General features: G+C 53.6%; 1 protein-coding gene and 1 non-coding gene across 2 annotated transcripts; one reads left to right on the forward strand and one right to left on the reverse strand.

The window, feature by feature from the left end:
• The first annotated feature begins 1304 nt into the window (after nt 1-1304).
• On the forward strand, nt 1305-10777 carry RBP3 (retinol binding protein 3). Its single transcript, XM_006749024.2, has 4 exons — nt 1305-4742; nt 7042-7232; nt 8815-8957; nt 10383-10777. The coding sequence occupies exons 1-4, from the start codon at nt 1695-1697 to the stop codon at nt 10775-10777; spliced, it is 3777 nt and encodes a 1258-aa protein (XP_006749087.1). The 5' UTR covers nt 1305-1694.
• Nucleotides 10778-12997: 2220 nt separating this feature from the next.
• Nucleotides 12998-13101, reverse strand: LOC115937669 (U6 spliceosomal RNA). Its single transcript, XR_004072925.1, has one exon. It is a non-coding gene; the product is annotated as a U6 spliceosomal RNA (small nuclear RNA).
• Between the last annotated feature and the right edge of the window lie 6360 nt (nt 13102-19461).

The following is a 19461-nucleotide window of genomic DNA, read 5'->3' on the forward strand; positions in this document are numbered from 1 at the left end:
CCAAGTAGAGGCAGGGCGGAAGGCCCAGTCTTCCCAGTGGGGACTAAGGAGGCCTTATTGTTATAATAAATCGGGCTCACCTCATTGGCTGCAAACAGTGGAGTGATGTGACCATATGTCACTTGGGCATTAAACAAATCCTAATGAGCTAAAAATATGTTTGTTTTAGCTAATTGACCTCTTTGGCCTTCATAAACCCCTTGGTAAACATCCTCAGATAATGATTTCCAGAGAGCGGATTGTGGTTCTCGAGGGTGCCGAGAAAGGCCCCCTGTCCCCGGGAATAGCTCCGGCAGCTGCCTGCTGAGGCACACGTGTGAACCTGCCTACTGCTTGCATGACCCAACGGGCCAAGCGAGGAGAGGGGAGGCGGGCCGCTCTCCCAGTGCTCTCCCTGGCTGTGTGCACTCTGAGCCGTGTTTGTCTGTTAAATATGGGAAGTGCCCACCCCCAGAGAGATGCGGAGACAAAGCAGGGGTTCTAGACTCTAGGCTCCTTGGAGATCTGTGGCAAGTCAGCTGCAAGCATGGCACTTCCATGCGAAGGAGCGGTCACCTGAGACAGGCCTGTGTGCTCTGTGCAGGTGGGGAAATGACCTGGATGCCTGTGAGGTCTGGGACCCCAGAGACTCAGGTTCTACAACTGGGTTCTCCCTGCAAACGGCGGGCCACGGCCCGAGCCCTCAACCGGCAAGGGTCTTCTTTAGCCAGGAGCATGGACACTTATTAGGTCGCAGAGACAACCTCATCTGACCTGGAATCACCGATCCCGTGGTGTCTGGAAGGTGGACACCGCGCCCACTCACCACACACCGCATTGAGGTCCAGACACTGTGTTCTTACTGTTTGAAAGGTGTTGGGGGGCCCTCACCAATTCCCTGGATGCATTAGCAAGACATAAAAATCAACTTCCAGCCCTGAAGTGGATAGCGGCCTCAGCCTCAGCCTCTGCACTGTCGGAGCTGACTGCAGCCCCCCCCCCCCCCGCAAGACTTCTTCTCAGTGACCCCTTGCCTCTCAGCTAAGATGATGGGCTGCGGTGAGATACTGAGCTCTATTTCTTCAGCCGTACAGCAGAGATCATTTCCACCACGGAGAACTTATCAGTAATGGAATGCTCCCTCCTTGCCTGAAACCATGAGATGCTTTACGCATAGTTTCTTACTTAATCGACACAATAAGTAAGATACTTCCCTAAGGCCACAGAGTAGAGAGTCACAGAGCCAGGCCTCCAGTGAGTTCTGCCTAATTCCAGAGACTGTGGGTCACTCGGTGTGGTGGGGAAATGCTGCTGACCGCAGGTTAATAGCTCTTATTTTGCTAGGTTCTGGTGAAAACTGTCACCTGGTGAAGCATGCGGCGCAGTGCCTGGCGTGTGGCAGGAACTCAAAGTGAACGGTAGTTACTCAGATTACTACACGCAGAGGTGGCACAGCAAGGCGAGATCCAACGTACCTTCTGGGTCAAACCACTTCGGCCCCTGCTCCCCAGTCCCCAGGGCTGATGCGCTTGAATTAAACAGGATTAAAGGCTTATTGGAGCTAGAAGCCGCACCCCAACTCCCGAGTTTAGCCCCAGACCTTCTGTCCGCCCGCTGAGAAGGACGAGGGAGGAAGGCAGCCACCACACAGGGCAGTGCCTGACGCACAGTCAAGGGATTTTTTGTGCAGGAGCCAGCTCTCCCGCTGGATCCCCATGACGAGAGAATGGGCCCTGATCTTGTCCGTGCTGATCTGTGGCCTGGCCGGCCCCACGCACTTGTTCCAGCCAAGCCTGGTGCTAGACATGGCCAAGGTCCTTCTGGATAACTACTGCTTCCCAGAGAACCTGATGGGGATGCAGGAAGCCATCGAGCAGGCCATCAAGAGTCGTAAGATCCTCGCCATCTCAGACCCTCAGACTCTGGCCCATGTGCTGACCACGGGGGTGCAGAGCTCCTTGAACGACCCTCGCCTGGTCATCTCATATGAGCCCAGCACCCTTGAGGCTCCCCGGCAAGCCCCAGCACTCACCAACCTCACACAAGAGGAACAGCTTGCCCGGTTGCAGAAGGGCATCCGCCACGAGGTTCTGGAGGGCAATGTGGGCTACCTGCGTATGGACGACATCCCAGGCCAGGAGGTGGTGAGCAAGCTGGGGGGCTTCCTGGTGACCAGCGTCTGGAGGGAGCTCATGGGCACCTCTGCCTTGGTGCTGGACCTCCGGCACTGCACTGGGGGCCATATTTCCGGCATCCCCTACGTCATCTCCTACCTACACCCAGGGAACACAGTCCTGCACGTGGATACCATCTACAACCGCCCCTCCAATACAACCACTGAGATCTGGACCCTGCCCCAGGTCCTAGGAGAGAGGTACAGTGCCGACAAGGATGTGGTGGTCCTCACCAGCGGCCACACGGGGGGCGTGGCTGAGGACATCACTTACATCCTCAAACAGATGCGCAGGGCCATCGTGGTGGGTGAGCGGACTGTGGGGGGTGCCCTGGACCTCCAGAAGCTGCGGATAGGCCAGTCCGACTTCTTCCTCACTGTGCCTGTGTCCAGGTCCCTAGGGCCCCTGGGAGGAGGCAGCCAGACATGGGAGGGCAGCGGGGTGCTGCCCTGTGTGGGGACACCAGCCGAGCAGGCGCTCGAGAAAGCCCTGGCCATCCTCACTCTGCGCCGGGCCCTGCCAGGAGTCGTGCAGCGCCTGCAGGAGGCGCTGCAGGCCTACTACACGCTGGTGGACCGCGTGCCCACCCTGCTGCACCACCTGGCCAACATGGACTTCTCTGCGGTGGTCTCCGAGGAGGACCTGGTCACGAAGCTCAACGCTGGTCTACAGACTGCGTCTGAGGACCCCAGGCTCCTGGTGCGGGCCGTCAGGCCCAAGGAAACCCTTCCTGGGCCTGAGGTCGGAGACGCTGACCCTCCGGAGGTGGGGCCCACAGTGGCCGAGGATGAGGCTGTCCGGCGGGCCCTGGTGGACTCTATGTTCCAGGTGTCCGTGCTGCCGGGCAACGTGGGCTACCTCCGCTTTGACAGCTTTGCCGACGCCTCGGTGCTGGAGGTGCTGAGCCCATACATCGTGCAGCAGGTGTGGGAGCCCCTGCAGGACACGGAGCACCTCATCATGGACCTGCGCCAGAACCCCGGGGGGCCATCCTCTGCCGTGCCCCTGCTACTCTCTTACTTCCAGGGCCCCGACACTGGCTCTGTGCGCCTCTTCACCACCTATGACCGCCGCACCAATGTCACACGGGAGCACTTCAGCCGCATGGAGCTGCTGGGCCAGTGCTACCCCACCCAGCGCGGGGTGTACCTGCTCACCAGCCACCGCACCGCCACCGCCGCCGAGGAGCTGGCCTTCCTCATGCAGTCGCTGGGCTGGGCCACGCTGGTGGGCGAGATCACCGCGGGCAGCCTGCTGCACACCCGCACGGTGCCCCTGCTGGAGATGCCCGAGGGGGACCTGGTGCTCACGGTGCCCGTGCTCACCTTCATCGACAACCACGGCGAGTGCTGGCTGGGCGGTGGCGTGGTGCCCGACGCCATCGTGCTGGCCGAGGAGGCCCTGGACAAGGCCCAAGAGGTGCTGGAGTTCCACCGCAGCCTGGAGGCCTTGGTGGAGGGCACAGGGCACCTGGTGGAGGCGCACTACGCACAGCCAGAGGTCGTCGGGCAGACCAGTGCCCTGCTGAGAGCCAAGCTGGCCCAGGGGGCCTACCGCACAGCCGTGGACCTGGAGTCACTGGCCTCCCAGCTCACGGCCGACCTGCAGGAGATGTCTGGGGACCACCGCCTGCTGGTGTTCCACAGCCCTGGCGAGATGGTGGCTGAGGAGGTGCCCCCGCCACCCCCCGCCGTCCCGTCCCCAGAGGAGGTCTCCTACCTCATTGAAGCCCTGTTTAAAACAGAGGTGCTCCCTGGCCGCCTGGGCTACCTGCGCTTCGACGCCATGGCTGAGCTGGAGACGGTGAAGGCCATCGGGCCACAGCTGGTGCAGCTGGTGTGGCAGGGGCTGGTGGACACAGCCGCGCTGGTCGTCGACCTGAGGTACAACCCCGGCAGCTACTCCACGGCCGTGCCGCTGCTCTGCTCCTACTTCTTTGAGGCAGAGCCCCGCCAGCACCTCTACTCTGTCTTTGACAGGGCCACCTCGAGGGTCACGGAGGTGTGGACCCTGCCGCAGGTGGCCGGTCAGCGCTACGGCCCCCACAAGGACCTCTACATCCTGACGAGCCACATCAGCGGGTCGGCAGCGGAGGCTTTTGCCCACACCATGCAGGACCTGCAGCGGGCCACGGTCATTGGGGAGCCCACAGCTGGAGGGGCACTCTCTGTGGGCATCTACCAGGTGGGCAGCAGCCCCTTATATGCCTCCATGCCCACGCAGATGGCCCTGAGTGCCAGCACAGGCGAGGTCTGGGACCTGGCTGGCGTGGAGCCGGACATCGCCGTGCCCATGAGTGAGGCCCTCTCCACAGCCCGGGACATAGTGGCCCTGCGTGCCAAGGTGTCCACCGTGCTGCAGACAACCGGGAAACTGGTAGCCGATAACTATGCCTCTCCAGAACTGGGGGCCAAGATGGCTGCCAAGCTGAGCGGTCTGCAGAGCCGCTATTCCAGGGTGACCTCGGAAGGGGCCCTGGCTGAGATGCTGGGGGCTGATCTGCAGATGCTGTCCGGAGACCCACACCTGAAGACAGCCCATATCCCTGAGGATGCCAAGGACCGCATTCCCGGGATTGTGCCCATGCAGGTGAGATATAAGGGATGCTTAGCCTAGCACAGTCCCAGGCAGGAATGAGCCGACCGCTTGTCTGCACACCCCGGGCTCTGTGCGTGGTGCAAGACAATGGCCTCCAGACTTGGTTCTGTGTTCAAGTTCTCACTAGTCACATTTTTCCTTCCTCTCCTCCTGTCATCCCTTCCCCTTCTCACGTCCATGAGGTCCCTGAGCACCTCTGTTGAATAGTGGTACCCACAGGAACGCAGTTTGCAAAGCCCTGGTAGAGAAGGAGTTTCACTCTTGGCAGGGGCGGAAGGCAAATGTTTGCAGCGCTTCTTATAGTCCGTGGTGAGGAGAAGGTCAGGTCACGAGAAGTCACGACGGTTTCCTCCTCTGGCAACATGGGGTTTGTGTTCATTCTCACCACCTGCCCGCCTGGTGGTTGGGGGGGGGCTGCAGTTTGTGTGAATGAGTTGAGGGGGCAGGGGGAGAGAAGCAGGCAGAGGTCTCGACCTCACAGTTGCCTCAGAGCTAAAGCATGGAGCCCGGACACGGGCAGGGGTGTGCTCAGGGGTGCCTCGCACAGCCCAGAGGACCACGGCAGTGGTGAGGCCCCCCTGCCTTCTCCTCCCCTCCCACCACGCATGTCATTGTAGTTCTACTGCGGCCGGAAGGCGCTCACTCAGTGGGCGTGTTCTGAACCGAGGGCCAGCTGGATGGGAAATTCTGCACAAGGCGATTGTGGTCAGTTTATTTGAAGCCAGCAGTGACGTTTGGGGAAACACCGAAAAGGTAAATCAAGGTTGAGGAGCTCTGCTGCTGGGTGGTTGAGAAGAAAGTTCTCCAGACCCGTGGCCCAGATAAGCCAAGGGTTCACCAAGCACTCCCATCAGCTAGGAGCCTCATCAAAAGGCAGCATTTACAACATCTCTCCACGTGGTTTATCATCCATTATTTCACTGCATAGTCTTGAGGAGGCAGGGCAGCATTTGTCTCGGGTTCCCTGGAAAGCAGGTCTTGGATGCAGGCCGTTCATGGGGGAGGCGGTCTCTGAAGCAGGAGTGCAGGAGCAGAGAGAGTGGGGAGGAGGGAAGTGAACAGGTGGGGACAGGTGGGTGCATTGTTGAAGCTGTTGCTTCTGAAGATTCCAGTGGGAACCTAACAAGTGAGGGGAATGCCTCCCGGAGCCGTCCATCTGCAGATGGGACCGGGCAGCTCCTGTCCTTCATTGGCTGAAGGTCCCCCTGTGGGCATAAACTCTCTCAGACTCTGAGGCAGCTTGGAGAAGGTCCTGAAGGAGAGGGTGGAAAGACATGGGGTGTGCTGGAGGCAGGCCCTGGCAGCCAAGGCCGGCGGCAGCCAGAGTCAGAGGAGGGCTAAGGGCACGAGAAGCATCTCCTGCAGAATAGCCATCCCCGTTTTACAAAAAAATAAACGGAAGCCCAGAGGGGTGCAGAGGAGAGTGGCCAATGGCCAAAGAGCTTGTGACTGAGGGCAGAGCAGGCCCTGGAGGCCGGGTGTCCCAGTTAACCCCCGGCACACTGCTTGTTCTCATTCCAGCCCACAGAGCCCGTGTCCTTCTAGCAGTCTTGAAGAGAGAAGAGGAGGCACAAGGCATGTTGGGGGAGCCTCATATGTGGCACTGTGCTGGGCTCACAGGGCTACCAGATTCCAAATCACTCCTTTCTAGTGTAGCCAGGGTTCATGAATTTGCAGTCACATGTGGATTCAGCTTCTGGCTCCACCACTTACTGTGTGACTGTGATCACTCTGTGCTTCAGTTTCCTCACTGAAAGGAGGAGGGATGCTCCAGGGTGCCCTGAGGGTGATGGTAAGGGCTGCAATGTGCTCAGCAGAAGGCCAAACCCCTGCTGAAGACTTAGAGGCCCAGTAGCTAGCTAATATCTTCCCTCCGTGCCCCAGGGAAGGAAAGGAAGATGAACTCAGAGACATCAGAAAGTGTCTGGTGATGTCGGTGAGGGGAGGGGGGCAGGAATCAGAGTGGAGAGCACACCTGGGCCTTGTAGCTCTGGACCCCATGGCCCATGGTGTGGGGTTTGCACACATGAGTGTTCTCTGTAAGGAGTCTGCCAACCACATCTTACCAACCTTGGGTCCACATCCTAGGCCCACCACCCACATAACCTCCTAGATGCTCCACCGGAAAAGCTCCTGGCACCTACTACCTCCTTCAGAAAAGTTAGTCCACTCCCATCCCTCAGTATCGTTCATGTATAAAGGAAAACTACGGTGACCACTTTCCTGAGCTGTAAAATCTGCTAATCTGCTCCTTTGCAGACACTGAGCTGGACCCCCCCTCATCTTTCAGATCCCTTCCCCTGAAGTCTTTGAGGACCTGATCAAGTTCTCCTTTCATACTAATGTGTTTGAGGACAACCTTGGCTACCTGAGGTTTGACATGTTTGGGGACTGTGAGCTGCTCACCCAGGTGTCAGAGCTGCTGGTGGAGCACGTCTGGAAGAAGATCGTGCACACAGATGCCATGATCATCGACATGAGGTCAGTGGTCCAGGGAGGAGGGGAGGGGCAGGCAGAGGTCTCTGGCCCTGGGGGTTCTGGCTTGGTCGGCTGCAGGGAACCCCAGCACTGGTGGTCTTTTTAAGCTCATCAGATGATCCCAATGTTTATTCCAGGCTGAGAATCACTGGGCTACTCCTTGGCTCCCAAACTTGCCTGGTCATTGGATTCAGTGGAGAGAGAGGGGGAAAGGGAGACATTAAGAACAGATTCCAGGGCACCCTACTGAATCCAGAGCTCCAGGGGTGAGGCCTTGTCATCTGTGTACTTGAAAGGCATCATGCCAGGTGATTCTGACCATCACTCAATCTCATGTCATACAAAATCAGCCCATGACCACTCCGGTCATGAGAATTAGAAAGCCAGAGTCCCATATGTTGGTTGGCTAATTGAATTTAAATAAAATTCTAAAAAAAGAAAGAAAGAAAAAAAGAAAGAAAGAAAGAGAAAGAAAGAAAGAAAGAAAGAAAGAAAGAAAGAAAGAAAGAAAGAAAGAAAGAAAGAAAAAAGCCAGAGTCCCAGAGAGAATTTGCAAATTAGCCACTATTGTTGCAAAAAGAATTCTTTGCCTCACAAAAAGACTGTTGGCCGGATGCTTTCTAGCAGCTAGAGACCTCCCTCCTGGAGAAGGGTGGAAGAGCAACGTCCCCCCCTGCAGCAACCAGGCCCAGGACTCCCTGACTGCTCTGGGCACCCTGCGTGGGCACAGGGAGGGGCAGGCTGCCCCCCCCCGGAGGTGGAACCCCAACCCCCCAGCTGCAGGAGAGAAGTTGCCAGAATTGGCCAAGTCATGACCTGCCGCTCAGCCATCGTTCTTGGTCCTCACTAGGAGGGGGTCCGGATCTCAGAGGCTTGTTCTCCCTGGAAAAGGAAACATCTCCCAGGGTTCTGTGTGTGTGTGTGTGTGTGTGTGTGTGTGTGTGTGTGTGTGTTGCCAGAACTTGAGCTTGAGGGCTCCTGTCGTACCCCTGAAGATTTTATCCTTCAAACACTTATTGAACATGCAGATGATGCTCATGCTAAGGACAGGCACAGGCTCTCCCCTTCTCCCGTGTCCCCCCACCCCCCCAATGTAGTTCCACAATTCTGAGCACTCTGCTACACTAAGTGCCCCATGAGGACACACCAACAAAAATGCCCAATGGGTTTTGTGGGATTATGGAGAACGCAGCTGGGGAAGGCAGTAACCTCACAGGCAGCAGGGGTGCGGGAGAGCAGTCCATGGTCAGTAAGTGGGGAAAATTTATCAACAATTTCATGACTGCAGGACTTGTCAGAGGCTTTAATGTAATTTATACAATACGTATCACATAATGCATTAATACGTGATCAGAAGGGGCAGGTATGGCATTCAATATTTTCTACACAAATTTGACCACAAAGTCTCTTGTTCTCAAGAGACTTGTATGCTGGGAAATGCCAAACAAGGAATTCTGCAGGAGGAAGATGGGGCACTAGGATGGGGCACTGAGGCTGCCTGAAATTAGTGTCCCAGGCTCCCAGAGGGGAACGGAGGGCCTCCCTGTGAACTCCTCCCCAATGGCTCCCACTTCCCTTCCCTCAGGTTCAACATCGGCGGCCCCACCTCCTCCATCTCTGCTTTATGCTCCTACTTCTTCGATGAAGGCCCTCCAATTCTGCTGGACAAAATCTACAGCCGGCCCAATGACTCTGTCAGTGAGCTCTGGACCCACTCCCGGCTCGCAGGTATGTGCAGAAGCCTTCCCTTTCCTGTTCTCATGGCAGCTTGGGTTCTGGGAAAAGTAATAGTAAAATATAAAGCCCCTGCCCTATGCTGTGCGCTTTTACAGATGATCCTTAATCCCTGCAAAATGCTACCTTTATACTTAATTTCTAGAGGAGAAAAATGAGTCTTAACTAGGTTGAGTATCTTATCTAACATCACCCAACTAGCAAGTGAAAGAGCCAGAGTTTGAACACTGGTTTGTCTAAAACCAAAATGCCCTCCATTCTCACCACTACAACCATCAGCCTACAAGACAAATGCAAAACTGTAAGGATCCCCCTGCCCATCGCCAAACCACACAGGGTGTCTGGCGCCCATCCTGCCTGAGCTCCCAGCAGCAGCTCAGCACACGTGCTCGAAGAAAGTTTGTGGCTCTGGACCCAGAGCAGTGGCTGGAGGAGCGAATGCAGGCCCAGGGCTCTCACAGCCCCATTGTGGGTGACAGGCTCACTCCGACTCCCTTGCTCAGCACGACAAACCAATGAACCTACACTCCCATCTGACGAGGGGCTAGGGGACCAACGGTGGGGGGTGCATATGACCAGAAGGAGACAGCCACATGGCTGTCCCCACAATTCACACTTTTTACACTTCCTTATCACACAAGGATTTGAGGGGAGCTTCAAGACATACATGCAAAAATATTGCAAAATGTAAATAAAAATTAGAACCAGGTGAATTGTAAATTCAAATAGACATTCAAAACCAAGAGGAACAAATAGACTCGAATCTGCAGATCATGGGGTCCTAGAATTGTGGTGTCTAACCCAGGAGCTGCACGTCACATGTGGCCACCAAGCATTGAGATGGGCCTCATATGAACTGAGATGTAAAAAGTGTATAAAGTGCACATCAGATTTGGAAGACTTTCTTATGGAAAGATAAGGATATAAAATCACTCAATAATTTTTATTGATTACGTTTTTGAGCTATATTGAGTTAAATAAAACATTATTAGGATTCATTTCATCTGTTTCTTTTTACTTGTTTAATGTGACTCCTAGAAAGCTTACAGTGACACCTGAGGCTCACATTCTGGCTCACATTCTGTTGCATTTCTATCAGACGTCGCTGTCCTAGAGGGTTGTTGCGATGAAGTCACACGTTTGGCTCTTCTGGGAGTCCAAAGTGAAAAGTGAGACTGGTCAGGTTAGGCATTCTCATTATTCACGAAGAGGAAGAGCATCCTTTTTCTGGGCACACATTCTTATCTCCATTTTACAGATACAGAACTGGGGCTCAGGAAGGAGTGACTTGCATGTGGACACAAGGCCACAGAACTAAAGTCCAGGCCTTCCTCTTTGCGGGGCCAGGCAGTATGGAGAAGGCAGGTGCCTCCGGGTGGGGGCTGGACTCGCCATCTTGAAGGACCTTCTATTTTCCAGGTGAACGCTACGGCTCTGAGAAAAATGTGGCCATTCTGACCAGCGCCCTGACGGCCGGCGCCGCGGAGGAATTTACCTACATCATGAAGAGGCTGGGCCGGGCACTGGTCATCGGGGAGGTGACCAGTGGGGGCTGCCAGCCACCACAAACCTACCACGTAGATGGCACTCATCTCTACATCACCATCCCCACGGCCCGTTCAGTGGGGGCTGCAGATGGCAGCTCCTGGGAAGGGGTGGGTGTGATGCCCCATGTGGCTGTCTCTGCTGAGGCAGCCCTCGCCAGAGCCAAGGAGATGCTCCAGCACACTCTGCTGAGGGCAAGAAGGAGCCCCGGGGTGGGCGGGACCTCCAGGCCACATAAAAAGGGCACTCCAGTGCGTGGTCCTGCCTGAGGCCGCGAGGGGCAGTAAAGGGGCCTGCTGAGCTCCCGTAGAGTTAGAGTTGGTGGTACCCTTGGAGTTCATCCAATGGTCTCTTCACCACTGCCAACATCTCCGTTTGAACATCTAGGGACAGGGAGCTCACCCCTCAGAGGCAACCCCATCCATAGTAGTTTTTTGGGCGAGGTGAAGTCCAGAGGCACCCCCACCCGTGCTTCTTAATTGCCGACCCCTGGTCTGAGAGCAGCTCTATCCAATAGAGTTACAACGCGAGCCGCAGATACCAGCATATGCTTTCTAGTAGTAAAAAGAAACAGGTAATATTTATTTTCATAGTGTAATTTATTTAACCAACTATATCCACAGTAGTACCATTTCAGCAGTATAAAAATTATTATGAATGAGGATGTTTTTGCAGGGAGCCTTTGAAATCTGGTAGGTAGTCTGCACTTACAGTGCATCCCATTTCTCACACACATGTCCCGTGCTCGGTGGCCACCTGCAGCTGGTGGATCCCATGTGGGACAGCGCAAGCCCAGAGGCTAGGCACCCCAATTCCCCAGCACATTGTGCCCTCTCTGCCCTCCCTGCGTCTGCATCTTCCCCATTAAAGCACCTCTCCCTCCTGCCCGGGGATTGTTTCTGTTCCCATCATGCTTCTCGGGAGCAATGGCCATCCTACTCAGCCTGGTCTCCTACTGCCCACCACTTAGCACAGCACCTGGTGCCCAAGGAGCACACATGAGTAACTGGCAGCAAGTCTGTTTTCCTCTAGGTGGCAGCCCTTAGACCCTTGAAGACGGGTCCAGTTTCACCTGGAATCCTCCCAATCCAATTCTATATGGCAAGTCTGTCTTCCCTTCATATGTTCCTCCCTTGGCCTTGTTCTCCAGCTTCTGTCAGGGGCCCCCAAAAGTGGGTTCCAGTACCATGCAGCATTTGGACATGCAGAGTTGCAACTTGAGGGGAGAGTGGCCCTGGACGGTGGTCTGGGTGCCTGCCCCTCTTGGCCTAGTGCAGCCTATCACCGTGCTGGCTCCGGCGACCAAGCCCAATCCTAATAGGGTGAGAAGCTGGCAGACCCCAAGACCTCCTCCAGAACCGAGAAAGCCCCAGGAGGAGATGGGGAGCTTGGGGGGTGACCTGGAGGAATGAGGCCCCTGGCTGGCCCTGGGAGCCGCGCAAACTTACTCTGCTGGAAATCACCAGGGACCCTAAAGTGAGAGACTTCCAGGCCCCTGCCCAAAGTCATGGTGGGGATGTAGCTGGAATAGTGGGGACATCCACAGCCCCCAATTAGTGCTCTCAGAGCCTGGGCTCCAAGATGTCTGAGTGAGGATGAAGTCCTGGTGCCATCTGGCCTTGATGTCTGGGGAGTCCAGCCTGGAGCTGCCACAGGCGACGTCCCGCAGGGCACTGGGCCGACTTCATTACACAACCCTGACTTCACCAGCCCCCTCCCCAGGTCCCAGAGAGTTGTGGAGTCTAAGCACACCCCTGGGTCACCAGCAATACCTAGGGATTTCGCCACCTGGAAAACCTTGAACAAACCCTGTCTAAATAGGAAAGCTCTGATGGAAAGCATTCCAGTTCCTCTTCCTTCTGCTAAATTCAACTAAGATTAAGTGCACGATTGAACGTTAGCTGTAGCACAGATACTGGAATCTCACCCTTTTCTTCATTAGACCTATTAACATCCGGGCAGATGTGTGACGCCCCTACGTGCTTACATTCTAGGCGTTCTCTCTCCTCCCTCTTCCTTCCCGCCCTTCCCCACACACAGCTATCTGATGTTCACCTAAATCAAACAATGGTTCCTCTAGGTGGTAGAATCAGGGGTCATATTTTAACTTTTTTTTCTCTTTATACTTTTCTTTTTTTTCTTAAATCCTTATAATAAGCATAGATCATAATTTTCAAATGCAGCAGTCATTATTTCAAAAATGAAATAAACAAATTATATCTTGAGTCACTAACCATACCTTAGTGATCACTAGTGATTGCTTTTTTTTTTTCCATGGGTTTTCCTTTGATATTATTTGGATTTCCTTGATTTACACAACTGACATTTATTGACAGTTGATTTTGTTTAAGGTGTCAGACTAGGTGCTGGGGGTCTGCCGACGGCACAGATCTCCATGGGTCTTAAATAGGGGAAGGGGTGGGGCAGCTCTTAGGGTGGATGACATACATAGTTCTCTTCTGAGCCTCACAGTGCATGGACAACAATTTTTTTTAATGGAACACATCACGAATTTGTGTGTCATCCTTGCGCAGGGGCCACGCTAATCTCTGTATCACTGTGATTTGTGTAGATGTGCTGCCGAAACGAACACTGGACAACCATTCTTACCATTTCCGCAGGAGTCAGCTGACACTCAATTAAGCTCACAAATTCACAGGAGGTCACACAGGTAGCACAAAGGACACGTGTCCTTTAGGCCACCCAACATATGCACCCCCTTTGAGTGTTCAGAGAAGTGCTCCCCATATGAACCTGTGGGAAACAGACTCACTAAGAGCAGTGAGGTGTTTGTGAGCCCAGGTTCCATCTTGAACCTGTCCCGGGGGAAAGGCCAGGCCAGCCACTTCCTAGCTGCGCAACCCTGGGCAAGTTGCTTCACCTCTCTGGGCCTTGGTTTTCTCATCTGGACAATGAGAGACGTAATAGCACTTTCAGGGCTATGAAGACGAAATGAGCTAATCCAGTGTCCAGCCAATGTCATCTGACACCATTTCCCCCGCCATCAAGCTGGACACACCAGAAGTCCATTTTCCCATCACCCTGGCCACCAGGGTATGGGCACGAGGTCCTTCCTGGGCCAATCAGAGGTTCCTGTGCAGAATATTTCATCTGTTTAAGCAAGTTAAATGTTTAAGCAAGTGGGAGCTGGGCAGCAGCAGTGGTCAGATGCCTAGTGTGCAGGGCCGTGGAGTCATGACCCCACTCAGCAGAGGTGGCAGCAACGTCCTCCAGAGGCAGCCCCCCTGCCTGACCATGGCTGAGGTCCTGCTGAGTAGCTCGTTTTTCCTGCCCACTGTCCACCCTGAGCCCTCAGCCTGCCCATCCAATGCTGGGTGCAGGCCAGGCTCCTCTCAAGGCATCCTTTCCTGCTTCCATCAACCACAGACTTTTTTTTTTTTTTTTTTTTTTACAACAAACTGCACTGTCTGGTGCAGCTGGGCTAGGGGACAGGTGAGCTTTGAACCCACATCTGTCTGGCTCCAAAGACCCTGCTGTTTCTACCACATCATGAAGAGGCCCTGGAAAGAGGGCCTGAAGTGAGAGAAGTAGACCAAAGGGTCCTGTTCAGACCAAAGAGAAAGGGTCAGTGTTTCCGAGGTGGTTTCCTTGCATTGTTACCTGCTTGGAGATAGAAGACTGGAGAAAAAGGAAAAGGAAAACAAAATCCCACCAGGCCTCTCTTCCGGTGGCAGAGCCAGGTGACCCACAGCTGCCTAGGAGCCTCTGCTCCAATAAACTACAGGCCTCTTGAGCTCTTGATGTCCCAGTATGAACTCATCACCTCTACCTTCTCTTACCTTGCCTGGCCAAGGCCTGCTCCTGTCCCCAAGACCCCTTCTTGTGCACAGCCACACCTCCCTCCTGAAATTAGGGCAGAGATCTGAGAGCTAACCCAAAATCCCTCCTCTGTACCCCCACCCCACTGTGTCCACACAATCACCAGGATAATGAGTAGTCTGAGTTAATTGCACTCTGCTCTGGGCCCACCTGCCATTCCCCCTCCCTTGTTTTGGGGTCCTGGCTTGGTTCTTAAATCCCCACCACAGACTCCTACCCCCATTTCTGTGGCCCAGCCTGGAGTCAGGGCCACTGCTCTGCCATGCAAACTTCTCAGGTCTCCCCCTGCTTGAGGCCCGCGCCCCCCACAAGGCACCCACTGACCTGCAGTGAGAGGGGCTGGGGCCAGCCTGTCCTCCCCATTCCCCAAGGTAACCCCAGCCCACAGACAGGCTGGACCTTCACCATCAGGATCCTTGCTGGAGACTTGTCCAAAGTCCCCGGTCCAGCCGGAGCCAGGGACCACAGTGGAGCATCAGAGGGGAAGACCCCAGCTCTCCTTCCATCTCACCCTCCTGCTTGCCTACACAGCCCTACACGCAGCTGTGTTTGCATGTCTGCCTGTCAGTGAGGGCCTTGGTTATCCACACGGCTTGAATGCAATGAGAGGACAGGGCTCAGAAAAAAAGGATGCAACCCAAATCATACTTGTGGGCAAAGAAGCCTGCCTAGGAGATTCCCACTGGAGGGCGCCCGTCTCGCACCTCCTGGGTCCTATAGGATTAGCGGCCATCTGGCCTGAGGACCTCCTTGCCTCCTTGCTGGTGAGGGTAGCTGTCAGTGAAAATAGCTTGCTAATGCAAGCGGCTTAGAATAGCAAGGGTATCAGAGGCCACTGACTTCCTGTCTCCTGCCCCAGGAAAACACAAGACAGCCAGGGAAGAAAATGTTAAATTTAAGGAACCCCAACCCTCCTCCCAGAATGTACTGCCTCCCCAACCCCCATTCAAAATTGGTTTCTGGAAATTCTCTCCTAGGAAGTGGCACAAATCAAAATGCTACCCTGGGAAGCATAATTTATTTTAAAAAATAAAACATTTTTTTCCTATGGGACTCATCTCTTACTATATGATTTTTAGTCCTCTCTCATGACTTCTACTACAAAAACAAAAACAAAATTATGCAATTAACCAGGGTATATAAAACCTTCTCTTACAAGAAGTGGCCTTCAGGGGAGGCCCGCTGCCTCCAGGGGGGTGCCAGCACCTGTCAAGGAAAGGGAGGATGCACCCTTCACCTTGGAACAACTGGTGAGGTTCAGCCCTCTGTGGGAGTTCCTTCTTGTGCCCAGAGGAATAGGGCGGTTTGTGTGAGGTTAGCAGGGCTGGGCCCAGTACCCAGACTCTTCCAAGTCTGGATACATAATAGATTCAGGGGTCTCCAGCTGGTCGCTCCTCCCCCTCCCCATCACCATCACCACTAATGTGCTTCTTTAAGTCCATGCTATTCTGGCCATCAGCTTTTAAAAACCAACTGAATCACTAATTTCACATACAGTACTGATTTCTAGCCTCTCTTGAGGCCTGCATTCAGCCTGGCACTAAAGAGACTTCCTTCACCCAGGACACAGGAATTCTAGGTATCAGACCCACCCTCTCTCCTTTTCTCCCTGTCCCTGAGCCCAGTGGACTTCACTCACGTTCATTAATCTAATTAGAGAGTCATTTGAGTAGGATACCCTGTCTTTACGGTCTAAGATTCAGGAACTGGCCAGAAGCTGAAATCCAGGATCCCAGCCTTGTTAAGGTTTTACTTCTCCTCCAGATAAAAGTGGGTGGCAGGGGAGGGGGAGGAGCAGATTTTGGTTATAATTGAGAACTAAAATGGACCTGAATTCAGAATGTCTTATTTCAGCCTCATTAGCACATTTTGGGGACTCTTATAAATCCTAATTGAATGGCTGCTGCTTGGGAGATTAAGATAGACATTGCCATTGTCCCAGCCACTAGAAGGGATTTTCCCTCGCCTATTCCAAGAAATTAGCCAAGCCTTTCTGTTCATTGACTCCGTGGTTTCTGTGTGACATCTGTAATGACAACGTGGCCAGAAAAGCACCAAGGCCCAAGATCCTGGAAGAGGGGAGGAGACTGAACACATTGGAGGACAGAGACAAAGACACCAGAGCCCCATGGGGAGACCGTATGACTCTCAGGGAGGCTACCTTCATAAGCGGGGCACATTGGGGGAACTTTCTGGGAACTTGAAAGACAGGGGAGGAATTTGAAAATGACAGACTGCATATCTTACCAGAACCACAGGATCGGGGTGTAGAGCAGATTAAATTAGATATAGAGAATTTAAGGAATGTGATCATTCTTACCCCAGACTTAAAGAGGAAAATTCTCACCTGCTGATGTGATGTTTTGTGGCAACATCACCAGCCAACCCTTAACTAGTATGGAAGGTGGCAGACGGAGATTGGGCAAAGTCATGATTCAGAGTGACTACTCTGGAAGGTCAGGAGAGAAGAAAGGGTGAGGCAGGATTTGACTGCCAAGGGGACTTTGGGAACCCAGCCTGGTGACAAGTAGGAGCTGCCACTTTCATAAACTGTAAGTCATCATTTCCATAAGTCATCTTGGAGTTTGTCAATTTCAATGGCTGCAAAGCAACTTGCATGTCCATTAGTTTTTATTCAAATAAACTGCCTCTTATAAAGTTGGGGAAAGACATTCCGTTACGCTTCTTCATAACTTTTATTTGGTTAGCTTTAATATTTTTCAAAATGTCTCCCTTGCTTGAAAATGATGGGGTCACTGCTAATAGTAATTCTGCGTGTGGTTACAGGCAATGTTCTTAGAGCATGTGGGCAGGTCAGGGAAGATGCCCAGGCTGACATTTCAGGGGTCCTGGCCTTGACCTCACCGCCACTTGCCCTGCATCACTTTGCAGGTCTGATCATCAGTGAACCTCAGTGCTCATCGCTATAAAGTGAGAGGATGCAGGAGAACTCTAGAGTCCCCTTCCATTCCAAATTTCGATTTTTAGTATAATGCACTTGTGCCTTTCAAAGTGATTTCACAGAAATATGGACCAATCCAATAGATTGCACAGAGGACAGCTGTGCACACCATCTGAAAGATGTCAAAACACTTATGAGCAGCTGATTCAGGGTTTATCAGGGGTGAGACTGGAACCAGGCATCTCATTCATTCATTCATTCATTCATTCAACAAATGTCTGTTGAACATCTACTACATTCCTGCATTGTTCTTCCTGCTGGGGATACAGCAGTGAACAAAACCAAAAATCCCTCATGGAGCTTATGCTCCAGTAATGGGACAGAGTAAATAAGACAAATCAGTAAACTCGTGTAGCATACAAGATAATAGAAAAGTGTTCAAGGAAAGGGTGATAGGAAATGTGGGAGTGTATGCAGGATGCAAGGCGAAATTTTAGAAGGAGTCAGCGCCTGACCCTAGATCCTATTTTTAAACCATCCATGATGCCATGTAGCCACATGCTGAGCAAATGCATGGCAGGCTGGGAAGGATGTGAGCTCACAGTTGGGTGGTCCTGGGACCTTATTCTTGCACCATTTCTCCTGAACCTATGACCTTAGAAAAGACTCTTAACCTCTTGGAGCTTAGTTTCTTCTGCATTAACATGGGAATTAAAGATCTACCTCCTGTGCACATCAGGCAGATGCAACGATGTACGTCAGTGCATCACGTGGAGCCTCCAGGTTCCAGGTTCACACTCCAGGGAGCACCCTTTCCTTACCCACGTGGGATGGCGGGGGAAGGAGGCTCCTTGAAGCTTCAGCCCCCTTCTGTGGGGAAAGGGACCATCCTACAAAGCCCATGTCTCTCTCAGGGAGGGGGCTTCCAAACCTCCCTGCAAGAATGGAGCTGCTCTGTTGGTGCCTGCAGCGAGCACCGCTGGCTCCTTCCAGATGCAGAGGCTCCCTCAGGGGGTCCTCTCCTCTACTCCAGCCCACCCTTCCCTCTGCAGCCAGAGGATTCCTCAAAGTGCCTCTCAGATCCAGCCTTCTTGTGTCTGGGCCAAACTCCTGTCCTTGGAAGCCTTCCTCCGTCTCCATCTCAGAGGGCCACCATCTCACTCGGTTCTCACACGGGCCTTGTAGCATCCTACAGCACTGTAGCTCTGGTCCCCTCTTCCCCAGCCACCGCCCTCCATCTGAACCTCCAGCACCTGCTGGACTTTGATGATCTGCTCTTGCCCCCACTCCTCAGGAGGCCTCTGGAAGCACTGTCCTCCCCTCCCACAGGTCTGATGTGGGCCTGTTCCCATGTGCCTGGTGCCCCACACAGGCCTCTGTTTGGCATCTGCCACACTGTACGCTAGGCTGCATACCCTGAACAAGGACCATGGGCAGAATTCAGGGGCCTCCCCCAGGGCCTGGCACCAAGCCTGACACAGCAGGGGTGCCTGGGGAGGTCAATAAATGAGTGAATAAATGGCTGGCTATGGGTGGAGAATGGATGGGTGTGTGGGTGGAAGGTGAGGGGAAGGTGAGTCAGGGGGATGGGGGTAGGGTGGGCCAGGTGGGACCTGCTGCTGCCTGCACCAGGTTGGCACATGGAGAGGGAGAGAAGAGGTCGAGTTTGGGGGCTGTTTGGATGGCTCACTGGCCGCTGTCTGAACGCCCCCACCAGCTCCTTCCCAACCACAGCCTGAGCTCTGTGCCAGAGGCCCCACCAGAGGGTTGAAAATTGCAGATCAAATGAACATGTCCCGAAAGGGAAGTGGAAACCAGTCGAAAGAACTCACTGACTCGAAAGAACTCCCAGCTGGTGGCCTTCACACAAACTGGCCTGAGTTATATCAGAGTTTATGACCTGAGGTTTGCAAGGACAAATGCAGATAAACAGAGCAGTTACTGAGAGAAACACAACATGCAGTAGATACTGGTAGCCAGAACTCTCTTAATTCTCACAGTGTTTTAAGGCTAAACCGTTGTACATCATCACTTCCTGAGAGCTAAGGGGTGTGTGGGTGGGTGGGTGTGTTGTTCCTTTTGCCCCTTTCATGAATTCAGAATGTGAAGAACCATGGAGCGAGTGTTGGTTGAATTATTGGTCCCAATTCTTCATGTTCCTGCAGTAGGATTTCACATTCGCTCCCTCATCATGGCTTCACTGTGGGCAGC

The sequence above is a fragment of the Leptonychotes weddellii genome, chromosome 6 (assembly GCF_054177405.1).
Source record: "Leptonychotes weddellii isolate Sample4059 chromosome 6, ASM5417740v2, whole genome shotgun sequence".
NCBI classification, from domain to species: domain Eukaryota; kingdom Metazoa; phylum Chordata; class Mammalia; order Carnivora; family Phocidae; genus Leptonychotes; species Leptonychotes weddellii.

What these genes read in the sequence shown, in the direction of transcription:
- RBP3 (XM_006749024.2), top strand. Translation starts at nt 1,695, where the DNA reads ATGACGAGAGAATGGGCCCTGATCTTGTCCGTGCTGATCTGTGGCCTG. An exon ending in GCCATGATCATCGACATGAG is followed by an intron (nt 7,233 to 8,814) that starts GTCAGTGGTCCA and finishes CCCTTCCCTCAG; the next exon opens with GTTCAACATCGGCGGCCCCA. An exon ending in GACCCACTCCCGGCTCGCAG is followed by an intron (nt 8,958 to 10,382) that starts GTATGTGCAGAA and finishes TCTATTTTCCAG; the next exon opens with GTGAACGCTACGGCTCTGAG.